We start from the raw sequence: 25,706 nt of genomic DNA, 5'->3' as shown, positions 1-25,706 counted from the left end.
TCACATAAAATTTCGTAAAATTGGTATTTGCATTTATTTTTCGCTTTAAAACAACATAAGATGAAGTATTGAGCTGCATACATAATATTCCTTCCTGACTTTGAAGGAGTAATAAATTATTACATAAATCTATATTTTACTTATCATTAGATATCACATTATTGTACGATCAAAGACACGCATCCATATTAAAATCTGCATTTCCTTCATTTTCAGTGCATGTTTTGTTAATTATGTCGGCATTATTTTCCCAAAAAAATTATTCACAATTCCTCCTTGTCCTTGTACATTACGCCGCAAAGTTCGGAATTTTTCTTGTTGAGGGCATAAGTCAATCCGGGGACGGGGATCGTTTTGTATTTCGCTTTCCTCAACTTGTGCTTGCTTCCTGGTATTCTTTCAGTCTTATGAATATTTTGTCTGCAAAAAAAGTCAGATCCGAGAAGTAAATAAATTCTTAAATAATTTCTTTTTATACCAGTTTTTTATGTAGTTTTCTTACCTAATCTTAAACTCTGGCTGGGTCAATTTCAAGCACATGATAACGCCTTGGTAAAAGTTGATATCGGATGTAAAGTGTAATGCGGCTTCGGTCGCAATTGTGTAATCGACCCTACTTTTGACGAAGGAGGTGTCGGCACGAACAACACTTTGAAGCACTAATCCTGCCCTGTTTAACAATAATTCGATGCAGATTTTAAAGAAAGTACAGAGTTTTTAAAGTGTAAATTAACTCACTTGTTTTCCACCAGCGAGTTAGCAGTCCGATGCCACAGGGAAATTTGTACTTGGCCAGCCAAGTCGAACGATAAGCCACCGAGAATGTTAACCTCTGCTACAAGTCCGTTAAAGAGTGGAATAACTTTTTTGTCGTCTTGTAGCAGAACGTTGCCCTAAAATCAGAAATAAATAACTAATTATCAAAATTAGTTAGTTAATTATATAAAGTTAAAATGTATTAGAATGTCAATTAACCTGAATCGCAGAGGTCCGCTCGGACCCTGCCCCCGACCAGACGAGCCCCATTAGTTCTCCTTTGCCTACGAAAAATACTAAGGGCCGAGTCTGCACTTCCATCAAGGTCAACTCCATCCCCGCCGTGGCGTCGACTTCCTCCTCCTCGGGAGATAGGGGTTCATTATCATCGCTGGCGAAGGAGGCAAGTCCATCAGCAAATATTCCGAGCTGAATTTATTGATAATGTATTTTTATTATGATTAACTTCCTTGATATCAATTAAACCAAAATTAACTGCATTACCGATAAGAGTTGCACTGCATTGTTCTCACTACGGACAAAAACGTCGAACAAACTACGCTTCAAAATTTTCCCCGACATTTCAATCGCATTAGAAAAGCTGCTATTTCCACTCCTCGTTGAAGTAAAGTAGCGATTGAAGGCGGTCGACAGTCCACGCGGCGATAAATGATGATACGTTTGGAGGTTGAGTTCCTTAATTGCTTCAGAGAAATAAATTCCTAAGGAGGGATTCATCTCGGCAAACTCGGCCACTCTGTTCCACATGAAGGTGGCAACTTCGGCGTGTTGTTTGTCGGATACTTTGTCCAGGAGGAAGCTGACAACCTCTCGGAGTTCGAGTTTTGTGAGATGGTTGCGTAAAATCAGGTCGAGGGCTAACGTTCGGACAGAAGAGTCGTATTTTTTCCCAAGTTGGAGCACAATCTTGATAAGGAGTGGTCTATACTTTGGGTCGATGTAAGAATCTGGCATGGCGTGGAGTGATTTCATGGCGACAATGGCGGATTTCTGGTCGTTCGTGGTCAAAACGTCGAATAAGGTTGGGACAGTGGACTTGGATTTTAAATTTTTTAGTGATCTGAGATATAGTTGGCTGCACTGGGAGGCAGTTTCCCCATCGCATGAGGACAGTGCGTTGACAAGATATTCCTCAATTTCGAGAAAGAGGCGACTTTGTGGGAGACGAGTTATCCGGTTCTTTTCAGAAATTGTGTGCGCTATCGCGGCCGTGGTGAGAATGAGAGATTCCTGTAATTTTTCAGAGGGGACGGATCTCTTGGTGAGTTTGAATAAGTCTGTACAGATATTTATGCATGTATTAGTGAACCAATTGCAATCTTATTTATTTTTTATGCGCTATGTACCCTGAAGAACTTCGGGTGGTGGGGATGGAGAAAGTGCAAGGCCCAAAAGATATCTTTCGGGCAATGTGATGTCATCCTCCAAGTGAAAGTTTAGCGTTTTCATTACGGCCTGATGCGTCTCAAATGTCCCTGCTGCGGCACAAACGTCAAGGATTTGGGGACTGTGGGAAATTTTTCATAAATTATGAGAAATGTTTTTACATGAAAACTTGTGGTTTACAAATTCTTACAAAATTGAAGACTTTGGTTTTAAGAGTTGCTGAATTTCTTGAGCCTTTGCTTCCCTAAATTTAGAAACCATTTGAAGAAATGCGGACGCCATTTTGGTCGTGGCCATATTTTCCGGTGCTAATGATTGACTCAAAGTCGATGTCTGTGTTTAAAATGATGGGAGAATGAATTATGAAAATTTGTTTATAAACATACGAAGATAAAGTTGTATGTAATCACCGTTTTGCATGTCGCAGATTCGCAATATGGTGATTTCTCCCATTTTGGAGATAGGCTGTCCCGCACCAAATTGAGTCCCGTCAATTTTTCTATCGCTTTTACAACAGCGTCGACACTCGACCCCTTAAAAGTATTGGAACTTGTGCTTGTATCTGAAATTGGTCATATTTTTGATACTTTAAAGATGAAAATTTTCGAAAATTTGTAAAAAAAATATTACCACTCAGTTTAAATGTTTGCGACCCATGTATCGTAGCACCAACCTCCTTCTTCGCCGTAACTCTTACAACATGCATTTCCGAGACTTGAACGTCCTCTACGACGCCAGAATCTCTCGACATGGTCACTTTGGAAAACACCTCCGATTCCAATTCTGACCCCAGGACAGGATTGTTATTCGTTCGGAAAGCGTAATCTAGGCCCGTCGTGTCACACTTTGATCCCTTTTTGATCGTCTTTGTCAAGTGGAAAGCGTCCGTAATGTCGTATTTTATGAAACATTTCCCCGCCGGAGTTGTCTCTGTGCGTTCCTTCTCATCCGTGGCGCTGATCTGATCGGTTTGTTTAGAGTAGTTTTAAATACTTTGAATACATTTTGAAATTAATTTTCGAAATATGTAGTAAATAAATACTTGGAGAATATTGGCGATCCCTTTTTTGACGTTGACTAACGAAACGTCATCACTTTTCACGGAAAAAGTTTCTTGCACTTGGCCATCCTTCCAGTGGATGAAGAACGGGTGGATTTTGGCGTGGTCAAGATTTGAGCTGTGATCTCGGAACCCTTAGAATAATAATTAATACTTATTTAATTACGTCGTTTGAGCGAAATATTAAAGGTTTCACATTAAATATTAAATTTACAAATAACTTACCTTCTGGTTCTGGAGATCGAGCCGATTTGATTTGAAGGTGGGGTTTGACAAGCTGCATAATAAATAATTTACACATGCACTAACTCCATATAAAAACTTCATAAAAACTTTCAGTTTCATAAAAACGAACCAAAATTTCCAAAATTGAGCCTCCCGTCTCACTCTGCCAGACCGGCTTGACTTCCACCTTGGTGATAATTTTATACCCCACGGTTGACCCTGGAGGAGGTGCCTGGTCATCGGATAAACCGGCCGGCTCGTTCATCTCCAGTTTAACGACGTAGTCATAACTGTACACGTTCCCCACCTCGTAATGCTTCGTGGAGGCTGCAAACGAGATGAGAACAAAGCCGAAGCTTATCGTTACGAATCGCGCGAGGAGGAAGGAGAGCGACATGGACAACGAGATTACGCCGAGGTCCAGGATCCGACTCATCCTTATCGTTCGTTGCGTAATACACTTTCACTCACTTATTTTGCAATAACTTGCAACAAAAATCGTAAAAAATGAGAAATTTTTTACGATAAGCTTAAGACTTATGTAGATACTGCACTTTTTCTGTAATCATGCCCACTACACGGAGGAGTTAATATTGTCGGCAGCATTCTTACGTGTTAACCGCAAATTCCCTTTAAAAATAATGGTTTAAATCGTCCCAAGATGTCGAAATGTTTATTTTTTTCACTGCATTTGAGATACGACAGCTTTCACGGTCGTCAATAGAATGGAATTCCAAAGTGGATCCCGTTACAGAATGACGATGGATGACTACGAAACGACGTTGAGTCTACTTGTTGCATGCAGAATAGTGGTTGGGTTAGCAGAAGAATAACATGATTGAATTAATTATGCGAGGATTGAATATTAAACGGATTGCAGAAAAAAATGGCAATACGTATCTAATATTTTAAGGGGAAGGATCAGAATGATCATTATTACAAATGCATCTGTATTATACACAAAATTTTTACACTTTGTGTCTATTTGCAGAACCAACTTATGTCTTAGCAAATCTCAGCACGTAACAAAATTGACAGTTTTTTATAACTATTTTTTCCTACCCCAGCAAACCACCTGTTTTCTCAGAGATTGTCTAAAGACTACTTTACTGTGTACCTTTTTTTATTTATTACGCCAGGTAGGCAGACTCATCCTCAATAATGTACATATATACCTTTAATACGTCACTGGACAAGTTGTACCTGTGGTGGTGTGTGATGTGCAAAGGTATTAAATATTCTGCCAGATTTCATGCATACATGATTTCATTTGCTCAACAATGCAATATTACATTTGTGGTAAAAAAGAATCCAGTATTAAAGAAACCCTAACTAACCTGCACCGTGCGTAAAGCATGTGATTTTTACGTACTTAAGGGAGGTGAAGGTCAAGGGGTCATGTCCTTAATTAATTATTGCATGGGGCGTGTGTGTAAAGGTCAAAATTTTCCGAAAACTTATCACATGCTTTACGTACAGTCCACAATATGTACCCAAAATTGATGTCTTTCTTCTCGTTGTTAAATGATTTCACGGTAAAATGCTTTCTTGTTTTATTAATCTTGACCCTGGTGTAGGTTTTACATGGATGATTTTATAGTGGTATATCCTTCCACTTCCAATTTGCCTCATTAATAAGGAAGATCTCGAAATGTTTCGTAAGAAGATGATGGATTATTTGTTTGTACTCTATTTCTTAAGACGGGTATTAAATACCTAAATGGCCTGATTTGATGGTGAGATTGAAGGAAATGCAGTTTATTTAGAGATCAAGTTAAGTACGATACCAGAAACTGGTAATGGTGTTGGTAATAGAAATGCGTGTTTGTTGTTGTTGTTTGTGAAGGAAGACTGCTCCATGTAATTGGTTTACGGTTTTCAAATTTTCACAACCAGCGGAAATGCAGTACAGCGATGATTTGATCTACACACGTATAATGATCAGGAATTGATAACTAAAAATAACATCTTATCGGTTTAAATGTTAAGGTTTGAACAGTGTGTTTAGCTCTTATTTGTAGTAACAAGTAAGAATGTTGCCGTAATATTTGTACACAATTTGTAAAATTATGAAATATCTGTATTTTTTATAATTCTAATTCTTCTGGAACTGAGCTACTCTAATATTACAAGCTGTTTGACTGAATAATTCTATGCAATTTTATCACAAATATCGTGACAGGATGGGCTATATTTGTCACAAATGTACTAGTCTAATTCTGCATGCGACCCTATTACAGAAAATAAATGAATAGTCAGTCTGCCCTGATTTTGGCATGATTTTGCTCATTATTACGCATTGTTGCGTTTGCCCTTGTACATTTTCATACTTAATTGAATTCAGCAATGATTGACTTAACTTGACAATATGTATATTTACCTGGAGCTTGATGACAATCGGAACCTGCAGACAAATATTCGTTAAAAATGTAAATATGCTTATTTTTTACATTGCGAAAATATTAGTTAAAATTAAGTCTTACCAAAGCCGAAAATAGAGATAACCAGCACAAAAACTTTCCAATGCTTCATATTATAAAACTTGAACTTGACTCGTTTAAAACATTGAAGGAATATCCAGTGGACAATATTTTAAAGTTTCTGACGTAAAATATTTATGTAGACTATGAATGCTTTTCACCACAAAATTATTAATGATTGAAGACGTGGCTTTTTTAGACTAATATTAATGTCATCTTGAGATGTAGAAATGCGATAATAGGAACCTACTCCTGTGAGATGGGTGATTAGGAGGACTAACTTTTTAATGAAATGATGATATGATGGCACTGCTACTCTTAATTATGTTGAGTATGAAAAACATTGATAAGGATTCAGTGTGTTGACTTGTGGTTAAATAAGCTCTGAACTTTAAGGTTAAAATGAAGACGTACAAGAAAAAAGGGAAGGAATATCCATCCATTGTACAAAAAACGTAAGAACCTAAAAAAGGTCTCTTTTACAGAAACATGTAAATATTTATGTACATATTCATACATACGCATTCACATAATAAATAACTAAGAAAATAAGCCTTACTAATTACCATTAGTCTTTTGACCATAAACTATTTATTAAATTCTTATGAACAAAATTTGCAAGCTATGTAAAGTGTGAAACTAATTGTTTTCGACAAGTATTTAAAATTCGTTTAAAAAATTACTCAATTTCGAAGTAGCATTTTAAGCCAATTCAAACTTCTAACGTTTGCTTAAACAAAAGTTTAATCTTAAAATATAATTTAAGTTATGTATCAGAAACGTATATATATTTAGATGTTTGATATTTTCTACCACCGTGATCATCAATCGCATGCAAATTGTGTAAGTATGTACATACACATTAATGTAAAATCAAAGTCATTCACTCTTAATAACAACCACTTTTTTTATTTCGCCCACTTTCACTTAATTTATGACAACATAATTATATTTAAAAACATCCATTAACAAAAATAACTGTATGTAGATTAAAAACTAAATATCAAACTGATGGTTACACTCCTGCTTAGCCACTGTCATTAAATAGGATCCTGGCAGGCATTGCATTTTTGGTGTGGGATGTCTCCAGTGGATAAGGTCACTTCGAGGACCACACCTCGGATCAAGTTTGCCCTTGATGAACTGAACTTCATGCGGAAGGTGGGCAAGTGACCCCCATTTATTCACTGAATCCTCATCCATGTCCTTATCTTGGCAAGATAAGCCGAGCGGGACGCACGAATATGTCCCTTTGCTATTCCTGTAGGGAATAAACTCTATTGACACCGCCTTCCCGGTGACCTCTTTGGTCGTGGGGGGAATAATGGCGTTAAAGTCGTGGACATGGTCGTAAAATTTTAGACAGACGTTAGGCTCACAGACGGCGTCCCATGTTGGGGAGAACGTTAACCATTCCCCGTCACGACAGTAGCCCTGATTGATAATGTCAAAATAGATACAGATTTGTGCCATTATTTTTATTTATGAGTTATAAATTATAACTCATAAATAAAAATTATAACTTATAATAACCTTTGAGTACGCAAAGTGACACGATGACTGGTCCAGCGACATGATTAAAGCTCTCGTATTATCGTTATAGTTGCAGTCACATTGACCATAAACAGCGTTGGTTTGATAAGCGAAAAAGATCATGTTGTCGCCACAGGGTCCCTTGTCGCCGATTTTGTAACAGGCCTGTGTCTCATTGTGGTAACGATACTGATAACCACTACGGACTGGGATGTTGGGGCAGAGTGATTTTCTGTGTAAAATGTCTGGTTAGAAATTTTAATTTGTACGATTTTGAAAAATATTACCTTTGTTTTATCTCAGCGTCCAAATTCATGGACCAAGAGACCCCCAAATTATGCGATTTTCCAGTTCTTGATAAATCTAAATTTCCAAGTTTTCCCGAAAGACCGAGAGGTGAGACGGAAAATGCTGCAATTTCGACTTGCATTTCGACTATGAGGATCAATAAGGCTATTACAGAGACCACAAAAACTGGTCCAAAATCATTTCGAAATGGCCCCATGGGAGAAAATATTCTAAAAAATTTCTTTCGAAAATAAAGTAAATTTTAGAAAATATGAACTATAGTTTTCCTTTTCCTCCTTTGACAGAGCCTTTCCGTCCTCTGAAGAAAACTTGTATGGCTAAAATCTAAATGTGAAATTCTATCTTTTTTGATAGCCGTAGCGTAAATTAAATTGGCGTTGATTACATTTTTGTGGTAAAATAGCTCCCAGCCAGACGCAGCTTGTGACACAGCATGCATGCATTTTACGTAAATTGCATGCGTAAATACATGTTTATATTCGCTGGTAGCTTTCAGATTCAAAAGATGCATGTAGTTTCTGTCAGTAGGACACTCGTTAGAGTCATGAATGAACTAGATTCGAATTCACGTTTACTTTTTTTTACTACCTAAACTATCAGTGAAGAAAGGAATCATTTCTACATTTTATTACAAAGCAGTAAGTAAGTAGCAGCAGATAAGCTGGTTAAGTTAAAAGTGTTATTGCTTATTTCTCATTAAAAATCAAACTCAGCCAAATACAAGTTTTATTTTATGTGCAAAAATAAGACGACAAAGATGCGAAATTACTTATCTATCATCTCAAAAGTTGCCATTTTATGCGAAAATTGCAATTATCAAGGCTTCATGCAACAGAAAAAACAAAATTTGATGAAAATGAATGACTACGACGTCATTTTATAATTTGACATAATTAATAAAGATAAATTTTGAGTAGATGTTTTCTTACTTATGCAAAATAAAGAAGCTTTTGGAATTATAAAAGTTGAAAAACTAAAATGAATCATATTTTAAAAACTTTTTTAAAAACATTATTCTCATGCTTTCCGTTACAAAGTGCCCCATGTTGAATGCATCTTGCACCCGTAAGTGCACAAATGGTGGTAAAGTAGCCAGTAGAAAACAACGGCCAACTAAAATCTCTCCCCTACTATGCACTTTTTGGCTTTCTTTCTTTTACTTTACAGAGTCGACGAATGCCTAAAAGTGCTCCAAATATATTGAGAAACATTACATAACGTGATGATGATACGTTAAACTGTTAAAAGTCCAGCAGCAGTAGGGAATACGGATCATGCTCCTCGTCCCAAGTTTTAGTTGGTGAGTTTCTTTCGGGAGCAGACCAGATGCAGAACAAAATATTACAGAAGCTCATCGCTGTACGTAAATGTCGGAAGATAAACATTTTCAACGAACCAAAGTGAAGCCAGTACAGTTAGTCAATTTCTCTATTGAGCCAGATTTAGTCGAATTCGTCATGCGAATACAACGCAAAAGACATTTTTCAGTGGGTTGGGTGAGCATTAAGTGCAAATAATTCGTATGTTTAACATTTAACTGCATATATTTGTAAAAATAATGCAATTTGTGTTATGTTATTCAGCAGAGATGTGGGGAGCCGAGAGCTGGCTGGACATGGCAATTTTAGACAATTTTTTGTGAATTTGTGTAACGTGTAGCAACTTTGTTTGCTGCGTTTTGAAGTGGAAAATTGTCAACATCAAGAAAGGAGAACGATAATATCAACTATCAAGAGACTTTATTAAATAGATATCAAATTAAATGTGATTCATCGCGATTTAAGATTGACAATTATTAAGTTTTATGAGTGCAATATCCCGGAAGAATTGATAAATCAGAGTTGGAGGAGGAGAAGGAATGAACGATCGAGCTATTGATTTAATGGTGAGTAAAATAAATCAATTTTATTCATGCTAAAATTTCTGAGTCATGTTGTTTGTTGTGCATCCAATTGATTAGTTTAGTAAGTCAGCGAATTGGATAAATAGTTAATCGTATGCATTGTCAAATCAAATTTTAATTGGAATCGATTATGGATTTTTTAATTAAATCAGCACGGCATCAACAGTGCATGCATAATGGGCGTAAATCTAATTCGCTTGGGATTGACTGATCAAATTCATGAGTTACGACGTTCAAATAATTATTGTTGCATGTCACATCCTAATTATTTATGTGAATCTCGAACGAGATAGATTTCTAATTAAGCTTTATCCGTCATCCGTCAGCAATAGCATCTAGGTTGTCGATCCAGGAATAGGAAGTAAACTTTTTTATTTCATTTACTTATTTTTTAAGATTCTCATCTCATCTCATCTCGTCAATCTCTGTTTTGCATGACACTTCAATTTCCTGCCGTTAACGATCCAGTTCCAGTTCATCTTTTCTATTTTTTATTTCGAAATAAAATCAGGAAGTGTTCTTCATTCATTTCAAACTTTATCGGTTTAGCTTGGTTCCGCTCGCAGTTCTTATTTCTCCAGTTTTTTGTCTAGTTTCCAATCCTCAGAGATCCTCCTCCCCTCAAAGTGTATCCGAGTATCAGCTTGGCTGACTTTTTCATTCTTTAAAGAAAACATGGAACGTTCAGCCAATCCAAACAAATCTGAGAACGTGCTGAAGTGCATGTTTTAAAATTTTTATTTTCTGGCATTCGTCCGAACAAAATGGAAATCTCGAAATGCAAATCTTCCTCGTTTGTCCCGACGACTTTGAAACGAAAAGTGTCATAATTCAATCAAGAAATGAAATGGATCGTTAAATGTTTCCTTAAAAGAAATAACATGGCATTCCAACAAGTTTTTGATATCATCTCATCGTTCCGAGTAAGTGCGTGAATATCGAATAAATATTGGCGATTTAACATGTCATCCACGCACACGCAATCGTACGCATTTATCTTAACCTCCTCCTCCTCGCATCGCATCACTGATTTTGGAACGAAATCAGGATACAATTTTTTGCTGGTAAAATAAGAACAGGAAGTGGAACCTCGATCTGATTCATCCATCATCTTGTAATACAACACGCACGCAACAAAAAACTTTCCCTGCGCCGGGTTTTGTTTGTTTCTTCTTAAGAAAAGAGAGGAAGTTCAAGTATAACAAAGGAGAGTTTAAACCCTTCTTCTCGTAAGAAAAATGTACGACGACTTGTTTAAAGTATCCTTTAAAATGTCTTCCCAGTCCACTAGAAGAGTAGATTTTGTCGCTAAAATGTGATACGTTTTCATTACTTACGTACGTGCATACATACTTATTTACGTGTGTACATGTACGACTTAACTTTCAAACTATCACCTTGTACTTCGCCTTGGTGCATGGTGTTTTTTTTCTTGAAGAGAGAAAGAATTTTAAACTGAAACGGAACATGGCCATCAATGCGACGTCTTTTTCTTTATGAATATTCTGTCTTCCGACTCGACTGCTCTGCCGTTTCCACTTCCACTTGAGAAGAATAAGAAAGAAAATCTAAAATTAACTTAGCATGGGAGAGGATGTGGTTTTAGATAGAGTGAGAGAATGGGAGGACACTATTTTTAGGGTCGTTTTATAATCCTCTCTTCGGCATGTTGGTTGGAATATAAGTAAGAAGTAAAATTTGATGAGAAACTGTGGCAGTGTGTGTGTAACTACTTACGTACGTGATGTGGCTTATCATTAGCGGTGGGTTGTGTGTTTGCATGGTTCTCTGGTTTCTTGGCGTTGATCAATAGAGAAAACTTCGAATACTGAAGGATTGCATTTTGTTTATGAGGAAAATCCCGTCCCATGGGGTTCGCCAAAGCTTTCTCAACTTCACTTTTACGACTCTTCTCATTTAAATCATTCGAATACGCAATTTAATGGATATGTGTATGTACCTACGTATGCATGTGGCGCAGACACGTGCTGTTTGCTGCTGATTTTACAGGCGAAATTATTAACTAATTCTGCATTTTTGATACTTTTCGCAGAAACTTATGCGGCTTGAAAAGAAGAAGAAGAAGCAGAACTACTGATTCACACAAAAGGACTGAGGAGCAGAGCTATTTCAAGAATTCTGCGAGCTTATCTCAAACTTTTCTTCGACACTAATTGTCTTCCTGAGAGGTGCCGGACAAAAAAAGGAGGAGGAAATTGTGGACTTTTCTACTTTATCTTGCATCATCATCGCTAGACAGCATGTCTGAAATGTCAGGTCCATCATCCCTACCCAGCACCCCGCTCCCCACAATGAGCCATCCATTCTTTGAGAGTACGGGAATGTCGAATAATGATGACTTGGATAACGTGTGGGGCACCTCCTCACATCCCTCCCCCGGGTCGAAAAGGTGCCCGACGTTTAAAGATTACTCGGAAAAAATTAAACAGCTCCACCAAGAAAATTTTCAGTTAAGAGTGCGCGTATTTCTCAGCGAGCAAAAGAGTGGGGTGAAAAATAGTTCGTCAGATTTTGCTGGTAAAAGATTGAAAATCGATTTAAATTTTAAATTAGTGTTGTTACATATTTTTATTTTTTATTTACTTCTTCTAGTTCTCTTCCAACAAAATATGCAACAACTACAGAATGCTCTCAATGCCAATAATCCATCACATTCCAGTATTCCAGCTACTTCATCGTCATCATCTCATGAAGCGATGTCGGCCCAATTAATTTCATGCAAAGCGGAGAATGAGCAACTAAACAGCAAAGTTATTGAGCTGGATGAGAAAATTGCAGCTTGTGAGGCTGCCCTGAAGGACAAACAGATTGAAAATGACCACCTCGCCGAGCAGAATGAAGCCCTCGTAGATAAACTGCAAGAATTGGAGAGTGAATTTGCACTCGTCAAGGATAAAATGCAACAACAAATTAATCAACCCCGGATTGTTAACGCGAGCACGATCGATGATGATGAGCTTGAGAGAGGGGCGCACATTGCCTTCGGACTGGATGAGTTTGATTCTTATAGGCAATTGGAATTGGAGACTAAGTTGAACGAGGCGACCAACAAAATTCATCAGATGGAAGATGTCATGAGTCGTCTACAAAAAAGGTTAAGCAAGTCGAAAGTCACCATCGACAATGTGAACAAAGATGTAGCAAGTTTACAAAATGAAAAGAAAACCCTGCAAGATAAATTGATGGAATGTGCGAAAGTATTAGTGGTACGACGACCACAGCTATATATTGTTTTTGATATATTTTGTTAACTTCTAAATAATTTTACTTTTACATAGGATTTTGGTAAACGCAACGTGATATTGTCCAGTGAAGTTGAGAAATTGCGAGAGGAACAAGACGACAAAACAAGGATGGACCAGTCAAACGTTTTGGCGTTGGATTCTCTCGTGAGTCGGCCGATGATGATACCGCTCATTGTTAAGGAGGAGCCTAAACTGTCGCCATAATACTTTAGTGAAGCTTGCTAGCAGCATAATACGAGTTTTTGAACTTTCTGAAATTTATATTTTATCCCCACTCTAAATCTTGAGAAGAGAAGAGGAGTGTTTAAAAATTGTAAAATAATTCTGCTTGACATAACCAAAGATTTTTTAACTTTTTCTTGAACTTTCTTATGGACAAAACTATCAATTCAAAAAAATCTGTATTTTATGTTTCTTGTTCCCAACAATTGGTTGTAGATATTTTGCAAAATTTATTTTTCGCTATGATAATAAGGTATATAACTTTTTTTTTATGCGCATGAAAACTTATATATGCGATCCAATTTTCCGACGCTAAAAATTCTGGTGACGGGAGGAATGCTGCTTAATTAAATGCGCTTGTCTAGAATTTTATCATCTTAATTTTAAATTGGAACTAATTTCATTATACTACATTTCAGATGCAGGAGCGATTTGGCAACGTACGAGATTTGGTTACAATGCTGCAAGGAAGAATGAAAGAAGTTGTTGCCTTTGTGGATGCCCTATTTAAATTGGAGTCTAGAAATGTATTCACAATTATCGGTCTGCAAGAAGATAACCGAGAAAGGCTCCGCGTATCTTTAGAGCAGTGTCGTCATCTAAGTCATAACTTGGATGAGTTATTTCAGTTTACGGATGTAAGTGTGTGGGATAATTCTATTCTCAACGCTTTGTCTATAAAAGGAGTAGTTAAAAGCGTTAGTCTTTCTTTTCAGAGTTCCGTTATGGCAGATAGAAGATTACGACTTGCCGGACTAAATGTGTCCAATAATAACGACAGTGTGTCGTACAATAGTCATCTATACGGTAAGATTTATGATTTTCTACTAAAATATTTGTACTTAACGAAACTCAATTTTATCTATATACAGATCGAAGAGACGCTGGAGATTTAGATTCGCCTAGTCGTCAAAAGAGATTTGCATTCAAAGAAGTTCAGTGCACTCTGCTGTCAGATGGAAATTCTTCAGACCGATCGCTGCAAAAACTACAACGAGATCTCATAAAATCTGAAAACAAACGACGAGAGCTTCTCAGCGATCAGACCAATTTACGATCTCAACTAGACTCATTACAAACGAACTTAAGATCTGCTTATGATAAAATCGAAGACTTGGAGAAAGTTAACAGAACACTTTCTTCTCAACCAAACACAGCATTAGAAATGGAGAACAAGTCACTCGCAGAACGGCTTTCAATCACAGACTCCGCCTTGCGAAAAATGCACTATGAGCATGCAAATCTTGTGGCGAAGCTAAAACAGTTGGAAAGTATGCACACCTCTTTAAGTCAGGACAAGCTCATTAGTAGTTACATGGTAATTAATTTCCTTTAGTTTATATGTAATTTGGGTTGGTATGTTAGTTGGAGCAATATGGTAAAAAAAATTATCTTTTTGTTCACAGGAAGCAGAAAGGCCATCAGACACAACAAGCCCAGATCTTGGAATTGACTCTGGTCACGACGCAGCTAATTCAGACGACAGTCACAGCATGAATTTTAAATTGGAGAACCGAGAATTGAAGAAAACTAACAAAGAGTTGGCAATGAAGTTACGCCATACCAGACAGGTACATATATAAATACATAATCGTTATGTTCACATTATGCTTGACACATTTGCTTGGCTAATCTAATTCTAAACGGTTTTGCAGATGTTGTCAAATACGCTTGAAAAATTACACTCAACTGCCAAACAGAAGGAAGAAGTTCAAAAGGCAATTTGTCGGTAAATTATTCATTTGCAGTTGACATTCAAGGATATTCAAATATGCAAATTACTCATGAATTATATTATTCCTAATTAAAGGCAGCTCCACAAAACCCACACGATATTACGTCAAGCAAAGAAAAGTGTGGAACAATTTACCACAAACCAAGAAAATTTAGTGCCTTCTTCTTAAACGGACCAAGAATTTGAACTTAACAATCTATTTACATACACTCTGCAATATCTACCAAAATAAGTACATATAATTATGTTCACATTCTATTTTAAACATTTTAAACCGAAAGTATTTGACGCGTTACTTTCCTTTTAGCTGTAATAATTAAGTAAATGTCCAACTATGACTAACGAACTTATTTTAGCAAAAGCCATATATGATTATAACGCGTCCACAAAGTGTATCTCTAGATGTCTTCTAATTACATGTATCTATTTATTAATTAACGATAATTAGTGTGCACCAACCACAAAGCAACTTTTATTCTTACATTTAGAAAAGCGACAAATAAATTGCATCAAAATAAATAAATTTTATGAAACCTACTTTTGAACAAAGCAGTTGTTTGATCGATGTTGCTTCCTTTCGGTCTTTTTAGCCCGAGCTTCGTCCATGTTGTCACGGCTCCAAAAGAATGTTTCTCCTAAACTTTCTTCGATTTTGATAACCTGATAATAATTTAATTTCGGAAAGTTTTACAGTTATCTAAATTATTTAGATACAAATTAAATTATCGTGTCCAAATTAATTGTAATTCAAATTTTTTGCGTCATCATACATCATCTTAATTATGGGAAAAAGTAAGTCGTGATGATTTCCGTTTGAAATAAATCTTTTAATCTGATTTTATATGCATGCAATCTGCCTTTAGTAACGGTTGAACTGATTCGACGCCGTGCCGAGCACAACGAGGGCGACATCCAATCCCTCGAAGAGATCTCTCTCCATCAGGAAAAACTCGAAAGGATTGAGCTGCTGGACCGAGTCTGTCGAAACTTGAAGATTTTGCTCATGCAGAATAATTCAATTTCAAAGATTGGTCCGTGAAAGCATTTTTACGTTAAGACATCATTTTGCATGATTTTTGTTATGCTTTCTCCAGAAAATGTGAGCCGTTTGAAGAACTTGGAGTACTTAAACCTCGCCTTGAACATGGTCGAGAAGATTGAGAACCTGGAAGGTTGCGAATCTTTGAAAAAGTTGGACCTCACGCTAAACTTTGTTGGAGATATTAGTTCAGTTGTGAATCTCAGTCCGAATTATTACTTGGAGCAGTTGTGAGTTAAATTTTCAGGGTACTTATTTTCATGGTATTCTTTAAAGCTAGATATTCACTAATTGTTGTATTAATAGATACATGGTTGGCAATCCATGCCATGATTTTCCAGGCTACCGAGCCTACATTATCACCGTGCTCCCTCAGTTGAAACAATTGGATGGGGTAGAGATTACAAAATCGGAAAGATTTCTGGCACGCCAGACCTTCCAAGAGACCGAGGCAACAATTCTCCTTCATCAAGACGCCTACTTGAGTGAGTAGTATAGATACGTTTTCCTGTCAGAATTGGAACTTTAAGGCTGATTTTTTAGGAGAACGAGACCAGGGCAAGCTTCCCTCGGGGAATGACGAGTCTAAAAATAATAACGAATCCACCCCGACCAACCCGAAGATGACCAAAGTTTCATCCGAGAAAGTGACCAAGATTAGTGTCGTTGAGGATGAAGAAGACATCGACGACGACGAAACATTCTGGTCACAAATGACTGAAAACACTCCAGAAGCTCGTAGCGCGATGAATCAACGCTTGGAGAAGCAAGACGCAGAGAAAGCAGCGAGTAAAAAATCGCCTCTTGCAAAACCAAAGTTTCCTCGAAGGTTGGAAACTGACGATGGGCGTCCGTTGAATATTAATGAACCAAAATTGTCATTCATTTTGCACGATGAAGTTGAGAGGAATCAAATCGTACTGGATTTGGCAGTTCCCAGGTAGGCAAACTGAAACACACAAGTATTTCCAAAAATGCCTAAAATTGCTTATCTTGCAAACAGATTTCTCTGTATTACACTCATCGATGCGGACGTGCAACCAACTTATGTTCGTGTCACGGTGAAAGGCAAGATTTTCCAGCTTGTTCTTCCCGAAGAAGTGCGGCCAGATTCTAGTTATGCGCAAAGATCTCAGACTACGGGACATTTGATTGTCACGATGCCAAAAGTTGGTAGCTGCGAATAAATGTTGTATTACTGCAAAAATTCATAAGAAAATTGACAATTTTAAAGGTTCACGAGCACAGCACGCTAGTCTGGAGGGGTGGAAGTGGTCCACTAATCGAGTTGGGGAAAGGTGGCAATAAAAAGTTGTCAGTTGTCGCCTCCTCTCAAAAGTACTAACTCTAAAAATATTTAAATAAATAGTCAAGTAAAATTACCTTCAAATTTTCTGACAAGACTCTCAAACTGAATTAGAATTGTGGACACAACTCCTGCCCCGTTAGATGGAAATCGTGACATCAAAGTGGTCAAGCAGGTCCCTTCCAAGCCTCAAAAAGTGGGATCAGTCGGGAAAGCCTCGCCAAGAGGTAGTGACGCCTTCTCAGTTCCCGTCCTTTCCCCAACCGCCGCCACTCCGCCTCCAAATATGACGAGCCCCAAGACGGGCAAGAAAAAGAGTGGAAACAAGACGGTGAAAGCCAAGGGGAATAACGACTTGAGCAAGAATTATCCGTCGCGCTGGAATGTGGATGATGTTCCTGCCTTGATGTGACCATGTGCAGATTGGGGATCTTTCATTACGACGGCTAATTAAGAATCAATAATTGTTAATTTGATTCTTCCCAAAATTAGCAATTCTGCAGCAAGTTAGCATGAAGCGAATTAAAATCATGTTTACAGGTAATTCTTCGTTATAATAAATCTTTGGTATTTCTGGTGCTCATTTCATAATTTGAAAGGGAAAGAAAATCAACAAGTTGTAGTTGTGCACGTTTCTTAATGAGCATTCATAACGTGAAACAACTTTGAGTAACGTATTATGGAAAATAAATTCTGAAGTTTTCGTTGATAGAAAGTGTACACAAATTACAGCTGGATAAGGTCAATGTTTAATGATTTTTATAAGAATGTAATTTAATTTATTACTTTTACCTACATTACAGAGCTGTATGCAAAAAGTGTAACAACATGTCAAGTAATAATTATAAAGTAATAATGTAATGAGTTTTTTAAAAAGAATATTAGTAATGATTATTAATAATCGTCGTTCGAAAAATCAGACTTGGTCTAAATGTCTTAGTCCGAAATACCTTCGACGTCAATTGTTTCATCATCATCTTCTCCATCTTCAGCAGTCACCCAGCCACTCTCATCATCATCAGAAGAAGAATCGTCACTGTTATTGGCATTATTATCACCCTCATTGTTGGAATTTTCAGCATTATTATGATTTGCATTTTCAGCATCATCGCTTTCATAGTCCATGCTTTCGTCATCATCGTATTCCAGTTTATCTACCTCGTTGTCACTATCATCGCCGTCTTCATTGTTGTTGGCAGTTTCAGCATCATCTTCGTCATTAGAATTTTCAGAATCATCGCTTTCGTCATCACTGTCATCATCACCGGTTTCTGATTCCACCTCGTCATCACTATCTTCGTCTTGATCCATCTTATTACTGTTTTTTATCAATCTGGTCCACTTCTTGCTGCAGTGTGGAACACCTTCGGCAGCCTCTTGTTCTTCTTCCTCCAAGGCGGCAAGATCATCGTGTTCTTCAATGATGCGTTCAACGTCTTTCCACTTGTAGAAAAATGACGCTGGAGGAAGGTAGGGACGCTTGATGCCTGCCTTGAGGGACTTTGTGCGAGAAAATCGTGAATAATGGACGTAGATCTCCTCCTCAAAATCGTTCAAGTTGTCAAAGCTTCCCTTCGGTTTCAACTTGAGGCCTCGAATATGAATCGCAGATGCCACACTTTGAGGATTGCTAGGACGGAAAGTTCCTACAAAGGGACAGAACAATTATTCACTCACTACTACGTAACTAAAATAGTATTATTACGCAATTGGTTAAATAAGAATAAACTCACTTCGATCAAATGTTCGTTGCTTGACGCCATTTTCGTCGTTCCAAGTCTCCCAGTATTCATCTCGACTTTGTATGTACTTGTCCAGAGAGGTGATGGTTGCCAGTAGAATGTCCCTGTTAAACATTTCCATCATACGTTCTAGTTGTTCCTCAGTTGGGGGCTGTTGAGGATTCGCTGGGAAGCAAAATGGAGTGGCTGATGGCAACGTTTTCTCCTTCACTTCTGTCAGCTTCCTCACAATTTCAGGCAAGTGTCGATATTGGAACACATTGTAGCGAGTCATTGAATACGCCTCGTGGTACTAGTCAAAGTCAAGTAAATTTTTGACGTTACAAATTAAGTACAATAAATTATGAAAATTATTAACTTGAAAAATTCAAGTATCCGTCACCTCTTCCAGTGTAGAGTTCTTATCTTCCAAATTACGGGACAAGATTTTGAAGCGGGTCAAACAACCTTTCCTATTCTTGAAGGAAGAAAATTGTTTAGAAATCTTTTGCCAGTTGCGATTCATCGATACAGCCAAATCCATTAACAAGCGATCTTCCGCCCTACAATCATTACATTTTTTTAAATGGTAATAATAATTACGTACTAATAACCGCAAATATTATTAATGTGTTTCTTCCGACTCACAAAGTCCAAGGGACAATCCAATCGTTGAATAGATTGGTAGCACGGTCGCGCCAAGTGGTTTCATACCGCCATGGAAGATAATGCAACAAATAGCCAAAATGTCCCTCATCACAGAGAAAAGGTTTCAAACGTTGCATGGTTAGAAGTAGCAAGCAGTCTTCCGTTCGAGAAAACGGTCCTACTTTGATGAACGGATTCAGCTTTTTGTACCGCTCCTGTGCCACCCTTTTCGTAATTCCCTCATGATTCAGCGATGCAGCAACCTTTCGCCAGTGTCCCGGATTTTCTTGAATTCCTGTTTTGAGTTTTTCGTCCATTTCTTTAGTCCACACGGGTTTTGGGGGAGGAGCCACATGTGTGATGTAACGTTTCATGCACTGAAATGCTGTATGTGGCAGAGTCGGTTGACCATTCTTATCGACACTGATTCGTCTGGCAATTTCGTCCCAGTCCTGCACCTTTTCCACGTCGTTCAGATGTTGAATTCGCTTGGTTTGTTCAGCTGTCAATCTCTTGTGATTAATCTATTTGATAAATCAAAACAATATGTAATGATTTATGACAAATTATTATAACAGAATAATTAATTCTGTAATTATCTACCTTGGGATCAATGGCATGCGTGTATGTACGACTGCAATCATCATCAGACCGCAATTTCTTTGTCCGAGACATCATTTTCAGAGAAACCTCATCCCAATCGACCAGATCGTCGTTATTTTTGTCTTTCATCAACGTGTCAAAGTTCATGTTTCGCAGGCGGTTTTCCATCATGGTTCTCCACTCGCTGAGCTGTTTGGGCAGCAGTTCGTACGCAACTGTGTGATTCGGTGTACGAAACAGGACTGGATAAACAATCCCATACTTGTCACGTCTCATAGTTTCCTCCTTGGTCGGTCGTCCACGCCTTCGTTTCCGAGGAGGCTGGTTAAATTCATCGACTAGTTTTCCTTCTCGACACAGTTCGTCCTTTCGACGCATGTCCGACTCCAATAAAAGCTCCGCATAACGGCCGTTTAAGTCATCAATCCGTTGTGAAACGACACATTCTTTAATAGCTTGTTTTAAGGCTTTCAAATCCTTAGACGTCCCTAAAATCGAAGTACCAAACAATTTAATAATGAATTATTCATCAACATTACGTAAGTACCATTAATACCGAATAATATGCTTACACTTTTGTTTCCGAATGGGAAAAGGCATGTGGTTCTTCTGAGCATTACGATTAGCATTTGGAAATTCAAATGCTAACATTCCGTCTTCAGTTTTGAAGTAGGGAGGCTCCATCATCATCTTCACCCCTCTGATTCCAGTGATGCTCATCTCATCGAATTTGGCATCGTTCAAGTTCTCCCTGAGATATAATTCCTGAAACTTTTCCTAAAAGAATCAATTAAAAGAATATATTGATGTTCATTTTGAATTAATTCAATATCCATTTTTTGAATTTGATAATTAATCAAAATATAAAACTATGTGCTCACCAAAAGTTCATATTTTTGTGTCTTTACTGATTGCATATTGGCCGTTGCTTCATTGATCTGCATCGCGACAACTCTTCCCGAGCCGGCCAACTTGTACAGATCCATCTTCATCATGTTTTTGATTTCTGAAAAGTAGCAAAATTAATCACAACTCATTACGTTTCATTACATCAATTAAGCAGAAATAATGGATGAACAATTACTCTACCTCGCAGCCTGTGCGTAAATTCAAGGCAATCAATTGACCTGGTCTTCTTCCCGTATGGAAACGGGGCAATACCAGCGGTCCTGGTGCAAAACTCCAACATTTCATACTTTTGATTATGCAAGAACACGTCTGCCAGCTCGATCAGCCACTTTTTGTTGTCAAGCCGGGCCTTAGCATCCACACAGCTCGCGATGTACACGAGATGCTCCGCTTTCAAAATTCCATTGAGAAAGATAGGTATTGATTGTTTCATTTCGTGCAGCGACATCGCTTGATTTCGTTCATCGCCAGATTGTGTCAGAACTCGGGTGTCAATCCGCTTCAATCCATCGTACTGACGGATTGTGGCCTCTTTGGAGATGTGCAATGTTCGCATCATAGTTGACACGATGGACCCAGTAAATCTCTTCAATGGCAAGGGGGATGTTATATCCGCTTTAGGCATAATTTCTACAATAAAAATAGTTAACCAATCCATAATTAATTAATTAACTTGACATTTTAAGTAATTTTAACAAATAAATAACAATATATCAGTTATTAGCTCCACTCACCATTAGTCTTGAGTGCCGCACAAGCCAGTTTCACATCAGCCTCGGAAAAAAGTCTTTCTTCCTCCGTTACAGGAATTGAAGCATCTTCAATTTCAGCTTCCGGGTTTCGACCAAGTTTTGTTTTGATTGGTGCTGCAGGAGGACAATGATCTTGCTTTTCTCTCCGCCTGTAGGACGAGGTGTTTAACAAGTCCTTCCGTTCTCCACCCACAGCAACCGAAGGGCGGCGACCCAGACTGCCCGACGAACATGGTTCTTCTTCTTCCGCATCCTTCCACTTCTTATTTTTACTTGGTCGTGAACGTGACTTCCTCCCTTCGTCGGACTCGTAATCAGACCCAGAGTTAGAAGAACTGTCGTCATCTTCACCTATGTCTTTCCGTTTAAATGCCGCATCACTCCTTCGTCCACCGAACATTTGAATGTCGTCGTCTTGTAAAGTGCTGAGGAAAGCGTCCATCTCATTGTTCACGATATGAACAACTGATGCGTCGGGGATTTCTGCCTTGCACAATTGGCTAGCATCGACGACCCCTGATAATTCGTCGCCCTCCTCAACATCCACCTCCATCGGCCCTTCCTCTTCAAACTTTACTTTGTTCTCTTTCACCTCATCTACCTTGTCCGGCTCAATCAACACCAAAGACATGTTTCCGCAGTTTATGACTGCTCGTCTACTTGTTTTTTAATTTAAATAATAAAGGTGTAGAAAGTCAGAAATTAATTAAAAATTTTAATATCTCGAGAAGAAGAAAAAAAACTATCCTACCCTGATTGCTGCCGATTGCTTACTGACGAACGCGAACTGATTTGAGTTGAGCGCATCCCATAAGAATTTCCATTTGTGAGTGAGACTCAAGCTTACAAAAATATTTTGTGCTGATTGTAAGACAAATCTCAAAAAAACTCTTGATTTACACTTTGCCAGTTCCGAGCATTTTTTATTCATGTCATTTTCAAATTAAGTAAAATTAAGCTATGTATAATCCACCTCTAAGAAGAGTATTATTTACGTTTTCTTAATTCTAAAGAAATTCAAAATAGTTCTGAACGGTGCTGCGAGAATGTTTCCGAGTTGATGCAACTTATTATCATTTCCTTGCTGCGGCGTAGTCGTCGAATCATTTCGTCTCTGTTTTTTCGGTGTGTCTTCCAAAATCAAGTGGAGAGGAGAGACTTTCGACGTTGGTTGAAACTTTAGAATGGTTGTGGGACTATAATTGGCAAAATTGGTTAGTAAATTTCCAGCATAAATTATCTCGCACATAAAAAATACCTGGTTTTTGTATCCATCAAGATTTCAGAAGATTTTGTCACGATTTTTTCACCATTAGCTGCGTTAATGTGCAAAGGCTTAGTAAAAAGCTTATATAGACTTGTTAAATTAACTTTGCATACCATTCATTTCTTTGGTCAGACTGGATTCAGCCACGACGATGTCACACTTTTCCTTAACTTCGTCGCCACTATGACCACACAGACTGATGGGGTCTCGTGCTTGCAGTGTGACGTCGGATTTTGATATCGAATTCGTAATCAAGTTCATGAAATCAGTGTCTGTTTCGCTATCCGTACTTTCCCCGTCGGATTCCACCCTCGACAAAACGGACCCAGCGCAGGGGACTTGAGAAATGAGGTGGACAAGGTCACCCCAGGATGCCGGATCAGCATCGTTGAGGCTTATCCGACTTACGGAAATGACAGGGACGCTGACAAAGGTTGGCCCAATTTTATCGTGTTTATTGTCATTGTCGGTATCGTCGGTGGGGGATGAAATTGGTAATGGGTCCGGCTCAGGATAAGTTTGTTCGGTGATTTCTTCTGCTTCTTCGCTGTCATCCTCGAAGTAGTGTGACGTGGTTTCATCCGTGTCGCTATCTTTTTCCTTGGATTGAACTTTGTTGATGAATTCGTTGATATTTTTTACATTTTCGAAAAATTGGTCATCATCAGAGATGCAAATGGGGGAGTCGGCTTCACTGTATTCTTCGTCGAGAGCGAGAATATCGGTGGGAGGTTCGGTGTGAGAATGTAAACACGGACAATTGTCGTCATCTTCCTGCTGTGGATTTCCATGTTTTATTGTGGCGTTTACTTCCGCTGTGTGACAAATATTGCTTTCTTCATTAGAAGGTGAGCATAATTCTTCATCTTGTGTAGCAGTAATAGTGTCAATTTGAGTCTCAAGTTCTACAGGATAAGTCTCACTTTCTGATAGACAAGTCACAATTTCGGCAATACAAGTCTCAATTTCGACTGGACAGATCTCACTTTCGGCTAGACAAGTCACATTTTCAGCTGGATAAGTCTCACTTTCGGCTGGACAAGTCTCACTTTCCACTGGACAGGTCTCGCTTTCGACTGGACAGGTCTCAAATTCGGCAATGTGAGTATCAGTTTCAACTGGACAATCGGCAATGCAAGTCTCAATTTCTGCTGGACAAATCTCAATTTCGGGGATACAAGTCTCAATTTCGACTGGATAAGTCGCATTTTCGGTTGGACAAGTCTCAAATTCGGCAGTGTGAGTATCAATTTCAACTGGACAATCGGCAATGCAAGTCTCAATTTCGACTGAATAGGTCTCAATTTCAGCTGGGCAAGTATCAGTTTCGACAAGATAAGTCTTAATTTCGGGTGAATAGGTCTCTATTTCAGCTGGGCAACTCTCATTTTCGGCAATGTGAGTATCAGTTTCAACTGGACAATCCGCAATGCAAGTCTCAATTTTGACTGCACAGGTTTCATTTTCGAGTGGATAAGTCGCATTTTCGGCTGGACAGGTCACATTTTCAGCTGAAGGCTCAATTTCGGCAATGCGAGTCTCAATTTCGGAAATGCGAGTCTCAATTTCGACTTGAAAATCGGCAATGCAAGTCTCAAGTTCGACTGGGCAAGTCTCAATTTCGGCTGGACAAGTCTCACTTTCCACTGGACAGGTCTCGCTTTCGGCTGGACAGGTCTCACTTTCGGCTGGACAAGTCTCATTTTCAGCTGGATAAGTCTCACTTTCGGCTGGACAGGTCACTTTTTCAGCTGAAGGCTCAATTTCGGCAATGCGAGTCTCAATTTCGACTGGACAAGTCTCATTTTCAGCTGGATAAGTCTCACTTTCGGCTGGACAGGTCACTTTTTCAGCTGAAGGCTCAATTTCGGCAATGCGAGTCTCAATTTCGACTGGACAGATCACATTTTCGGCTGAACAAGTCTCGCTTTCGGCTGGACAGGTCTCACTTTCGGCTGGACAAGTCACATTTTCAGCTGGATAAGTCTCACTTTCGGCTGGATAGGTCACTTTTTCAGCTGGATAAGTCTCACTTTCGGCTGGACAAGTCTCACTTTCCACTGGACAGGTCTCACTTTCGGCTGGACAAGTCTCATTTTCAGCTGAAGGCTCAATTTCGGCAATGCGAGTCTCAATTTCGACTGGACAGATCACATTTTCGGCTGAACAGGTCTCGCTTTCGGCTGAACAGGTCTCACTTTCGGCTGGACAAGTCTCACTTTCGGCTGGACAAGTCACATTTTCAGCTGAAGTCTCAATTTCGGCAATGCGAGTCTCAATTTCGACTGGATAGGTCTCACTTTCGGCTGAACAGGTCTCGCTTTCGGCTGGACAGGTCTCATTTTCACCTGGACAATTCTCACTTTCAGCTGGACAAGCTTCATCTGCAAATAAGCAGGCATGCATTGTTTAGCCCGAGTTGAGATTCAATTAACATGCAAATATGCAAGTCTCCACGGAGCGAAGAAGCCATTAGGTTTGAGTGCATCACGGCAATAAATTATGTCCGGTAGGAAATTCATTGTGGAAAGGAGAGGAAATCCGCATAGAATTTTCCATCACTCA

At 38.5% G+C, this 25,706-nt stretch overlaps 6 protein-coding genes across 8 annotated transcripts; 2 read left to right on the top strand and 4 right to left on the bottom strand.

Annotated features, from left to right (window-relative positions):
• Window positions 1–10: 10 nt before the first annotated feature.
• On the bottom strand, window positions 11–6,242 carry LOC110852351 (microsomal triglyceride transfer protein large subunit). Of its 2 annotated transcripts, XM_035853820.1 has the most exons (14): window positions 5,932–6,242; window positions 5,829–5,852; window positions 3,579–3,775; window positions 3,449–3,500; window positions 3,206–3,357; window positions 2,794–3,124; window positions 2,574–2,725; window positions 2,354–2,496; window positions 2,124–2,284; window positions 1,261–2,054; window positions 976–1,185; window positions 739–893; window positions 503–670; window positions 11–420 (listed from the first exon to the last, which is right to left on the bottom strand). In XM_035853820.1, exons 1-14 carry the CDS (start codon window positions 5,978–5,980, stop codon window positions 264–266), a joined length of 2,745 nt encoding a protein of 914 aa, XP_035709713.1. In that variant the 5' UTR covers window positions 5,981–6,242; the 3' UTR covers window positions 11–263. The 2 variants fall into 2 exon arrangements, with proteins under 2 accessions (XP_035709713.1, XP_021956089.1); XM_022100397.2 differs by lacking the exons at window positions 5,829–5,852; window positions 5,932–6,242 and having other exon boundaries at window positions 3,579–4,809.
• Window positions 6,243–6,810: 568 nt separating this feature from the next.
• On the bottom strand, window positions 6,811–8,188 carry LOC110852462. Its single transcript, XM_022100541.2, has 3 exons — window positions 7,749–8,188; window positions 7,462–7,693; window positions 6,811–7,362 (listed from the first exon to the last, which is right to left on the bottom strand). The coding sequence occupies exons 1-3, from the start codon at window positions 7,964–7,966 to the stop codon at window positions 6,925–6,927; spliced, it is 888 nt and encodes a 295-aa protein (XP_021956233.2). The 5' UTR covers window positions 7,967–8,188; the 3' UTR covers window positions 6,811–6,924.
• A 733-nt stretch (window positions 8,189–8,921) lies between these two features.
• On the top strand, window positions 8,922–15,433 carry LOC110852237 (putative leucine-rich repeat-containing protein DDB_G0290503). Of its 2 annotated transcripts, XM_022100249.2 has the most exons (11): window positions 8,922–9,266; window positions 9,354–9,655; window positions 11,727–12,211; window positions 12,287–12,900; window positions 12,973–13,083; window positions 13,581–13,799; window positions 13,878–13,968; window positions 14,034–14,479; window positions 14,568–14,732; window positions 14,817–14,890; window positions 14,972–15,433. In XM_022100249.2, exons 3-11 carry the CDS (start codon window positions 11,935–11,937, stop codon window positions 15,063–15,065), a joined length of 2,091 nt encoding a protein of 696 aa, XP_021955941.1. In that variant the 5' UTR covers window positions 8,922–9,266; window positions 9,354–9,655; window positions 11,727–11,934; the 3' UTR covers window positions 15,066–15,433. The 2 variants fall into 2 exon arrangements, with proteins under 2 accessions (XP_021955941.1, XP_035709798.1); XM_035853905.1 differs by lacking the exons at window positions 8,922–9,266; window positions 9,354–9,655 and adding an exon at window positions 11,428–11,625.
• Window positions 15,434–15,678: 245 nt separating this feature from the next.
• On the top strand, window positions 15,679–17,890 carry LOC110852734 (protein tilB homolog). Its single transcript, XM_035853745.1, has 8 exons — window positions 15,679–15,688; window positions 15,754–15,927; window positions 15,991–16,165; window positions 16,242–16,420; window positions 16,479–16,875; window positions 16,939–17,104; window positions 17,170–17,273; window positions 17,356–17,890. The coding sequence occupies exons 1-8, from the start codon at window positions 15,679–15,681 to the stop codon at window positions 17,651–17,653; spliced, it is 1,503 nt and encodes a 500-aa protein (XP_035709638.1). The 3' UTR covers window positions 17,654–17,890.
• A 101-nt stretch (window positions 17,891–17,991) lies between these two features.
• On the bottom strand, window positions 17,992–22,646 carry LOC110851670. The gene is made up of 9 exons (XM_022099530.2): window positions 21,857–22,646; window positions 21,303–21,752; window positions 21,095–21,219; window positions 20,786–20,990; window positions 20,214–20,701; window positions 19,611–20,134; window positions 19,366–19,525; window positions 18,975–19,275; window positions 17,992–18,887 (listed from the first exon to the last, which is right to left on the bottom strand). The coding sequence occupies exons 1-9, from the start codon at window positions 22,503–22,505 to the stop codon at window positions 18,178–18,180; spliced, it is 3,612 nt and encodes a 1,203-aa protein (XP_021955222.1). The 5' UTR covers window positions 22,506–22,646; the 3' UTR covers window positions 17,992–18,177.
• Window positions 22,647–22,759: 113 nt separating this feature from the next.
• LOC118436204 (chondroitin proteoglycan 1-like) lies at window positions 22,760–25,547 on the bottom strand. The gene is made up of 3 exons (XM_035853744.1): window positions 23,255–25,547; window positions 23,133–23,190; window positions 22,760–23,070 (listed from the first exon to the last, which is right to left on the bottom strand). The coding sequence occupies exons 1-3, from the start codon at window positions 25,545–25,547 to the stop codon at window positions 22,866–22,868; spliced, it is 2,556 nt and encodes an 851-aa protein (XP_035709637.1). The 3' UTR covers window positions 22,760–22,865.
• Window positions 25,548–25,706: the final 159 nt, after the last annotated feature.

Source organism: Folsomia candida, unplaced genomic scaffold (assembly GCF_002217175.1).
Source record: "Folsomia candida strain VU population unplaced genomic scaffold, ASM221717v1 Fcan01_Sc007, whole genome shotgun sequence".
In the NCBI taxonomy this organism is placed as follows: domain Eukaryota; kingdom Metazoa; phylum Arthropoda; class Collembola; order Entomobryomorpha; family Isotomidae; genus Folsomia; species Folsomia candida.
The sequence above is the reverse complement of the archived record's forward strand: the minus strand, read 5'-3'. Positions and strand labels throughout refer to the sequence as shown.

Bases quoted from the DNA above. Each gene is read 5' to 3' on its own strand.
- LOC110852351 (XM_022100397.2), bottom strand. From the start codon at position 3,884: ATGAGTCGGATCCTGGACCTCGGCGTAATCTCGTTGTCCATGTCGCTC. The intron at 3,358-3,448 runs GTAAGTTATTTG...TATTATTCTAAG, and splicing joins TCGATCTCCAGAACCAGAAG to GGTTCCGAGATCACAGCTCA. The intron at 3,125-3,205 runs GTATTTATTTAC...CAAACCGATCAG, and splicing joins GGATCGCCAATATTCTCCAA to ATCAGCGCCACGGATGAGAA.
- LOC110852462 (XM_022100541.2), bottom strand. From the start codon at position 7,966: ATGGGGCCATTTCGAAATGATTTTGGACCAGTTTTTGTGGTCTCTGTA. The intron at 7,694-7,748 runs GTAATATTTTTC...CATTTTACACAG, and splicing joins GACGCTGAGATAAAACAAAG to AAAATCACTCTGCCCCAACA. The intron at 7,363-7,461 runs GTTATTATAAGT...ATTATCAATCAG, and splicing joins GTCACTTTGCGTACTCAAAG to GGCTACTGTCGTGACGGGGA.
- LOC110852237 (XM_022100249.2), top strand. From the start codon at position 11,935: ATGTCTGAAATGTCAGGTCCATCATCCCTACCCAGCACCCCGCTCCCC. The intron at 12,212-12,286 runs GTAAAAGATTGA...TACTTCTTCTAG, and splicing joins TAGTTCGTCAGATTTTGCTG to TTCTCTTCCAACAAAATATG. The intron at 14,480-14,567 runs GTAATTAATTTC...TTTTGTTCACAG, and splicing joins AGCTCATTAGTAGTTACATG to GAAGCAGAAAGGCCATCAGA.
- LOC110852734 (XM_035853745.1), top strand. The intron at 16,421-16,478 runs GTGAGTAGTATA...CTGATTTTTTAG, and splicing joins TCATCAAGACGCCTACTTGA to GAGAACGAGACCAGGGCAAG. The intron at 16,876-16,938 runs GTAGGCAAACTG...TCTTGCAAACAG, and splicing joins CTGGATTTGGCAGTTCCCAG to ATTTCTCTGTATTACACTCA.
- LOC110851670 (XM_022099530.2), bottom strand. From the start codon at position 22,505: ATGTCTTTGGTGTTGATTGAGCCGGACAAGGTAGATGAGGTGAAAGAG. The intron at 21,753-21,856 runs GTGAGTGGAGCT...TTTTTATTGTAG, and splicing joins TGCGGCACTCAAGACTAATG to AAATTATGCCTAAAGCGGAT. The intron at 21,220-21,302 runs GTAGAGTAATTG...GCTACTTTTCAG, and splicing joins ATTTACGCACAGGCTGCGAG to AAATCAAAAACATGATGAAG.
- LOC118436204 (XM_035853744.1), bottom strand. From the start codon at position 25,547: ATGCATGCCTGCTTATTTGCAGATGAAGCTTGTCCAGCTGAAAGTGAG. The intron at 23,191-23,254 runs GTATGCAAAGTT...ACATTAACGCAG, and splicing joins TCTGACCAAAGAAATGAATG to CTAATGGTGAAAAAATCGTG. The intron at 23,071-23,132 runs GTATTTTTTATG...TGCCAATTATAG, and splicing joins TTGATGGATACAAAAACCAG to TCCCACAACCATTCTAAAGT.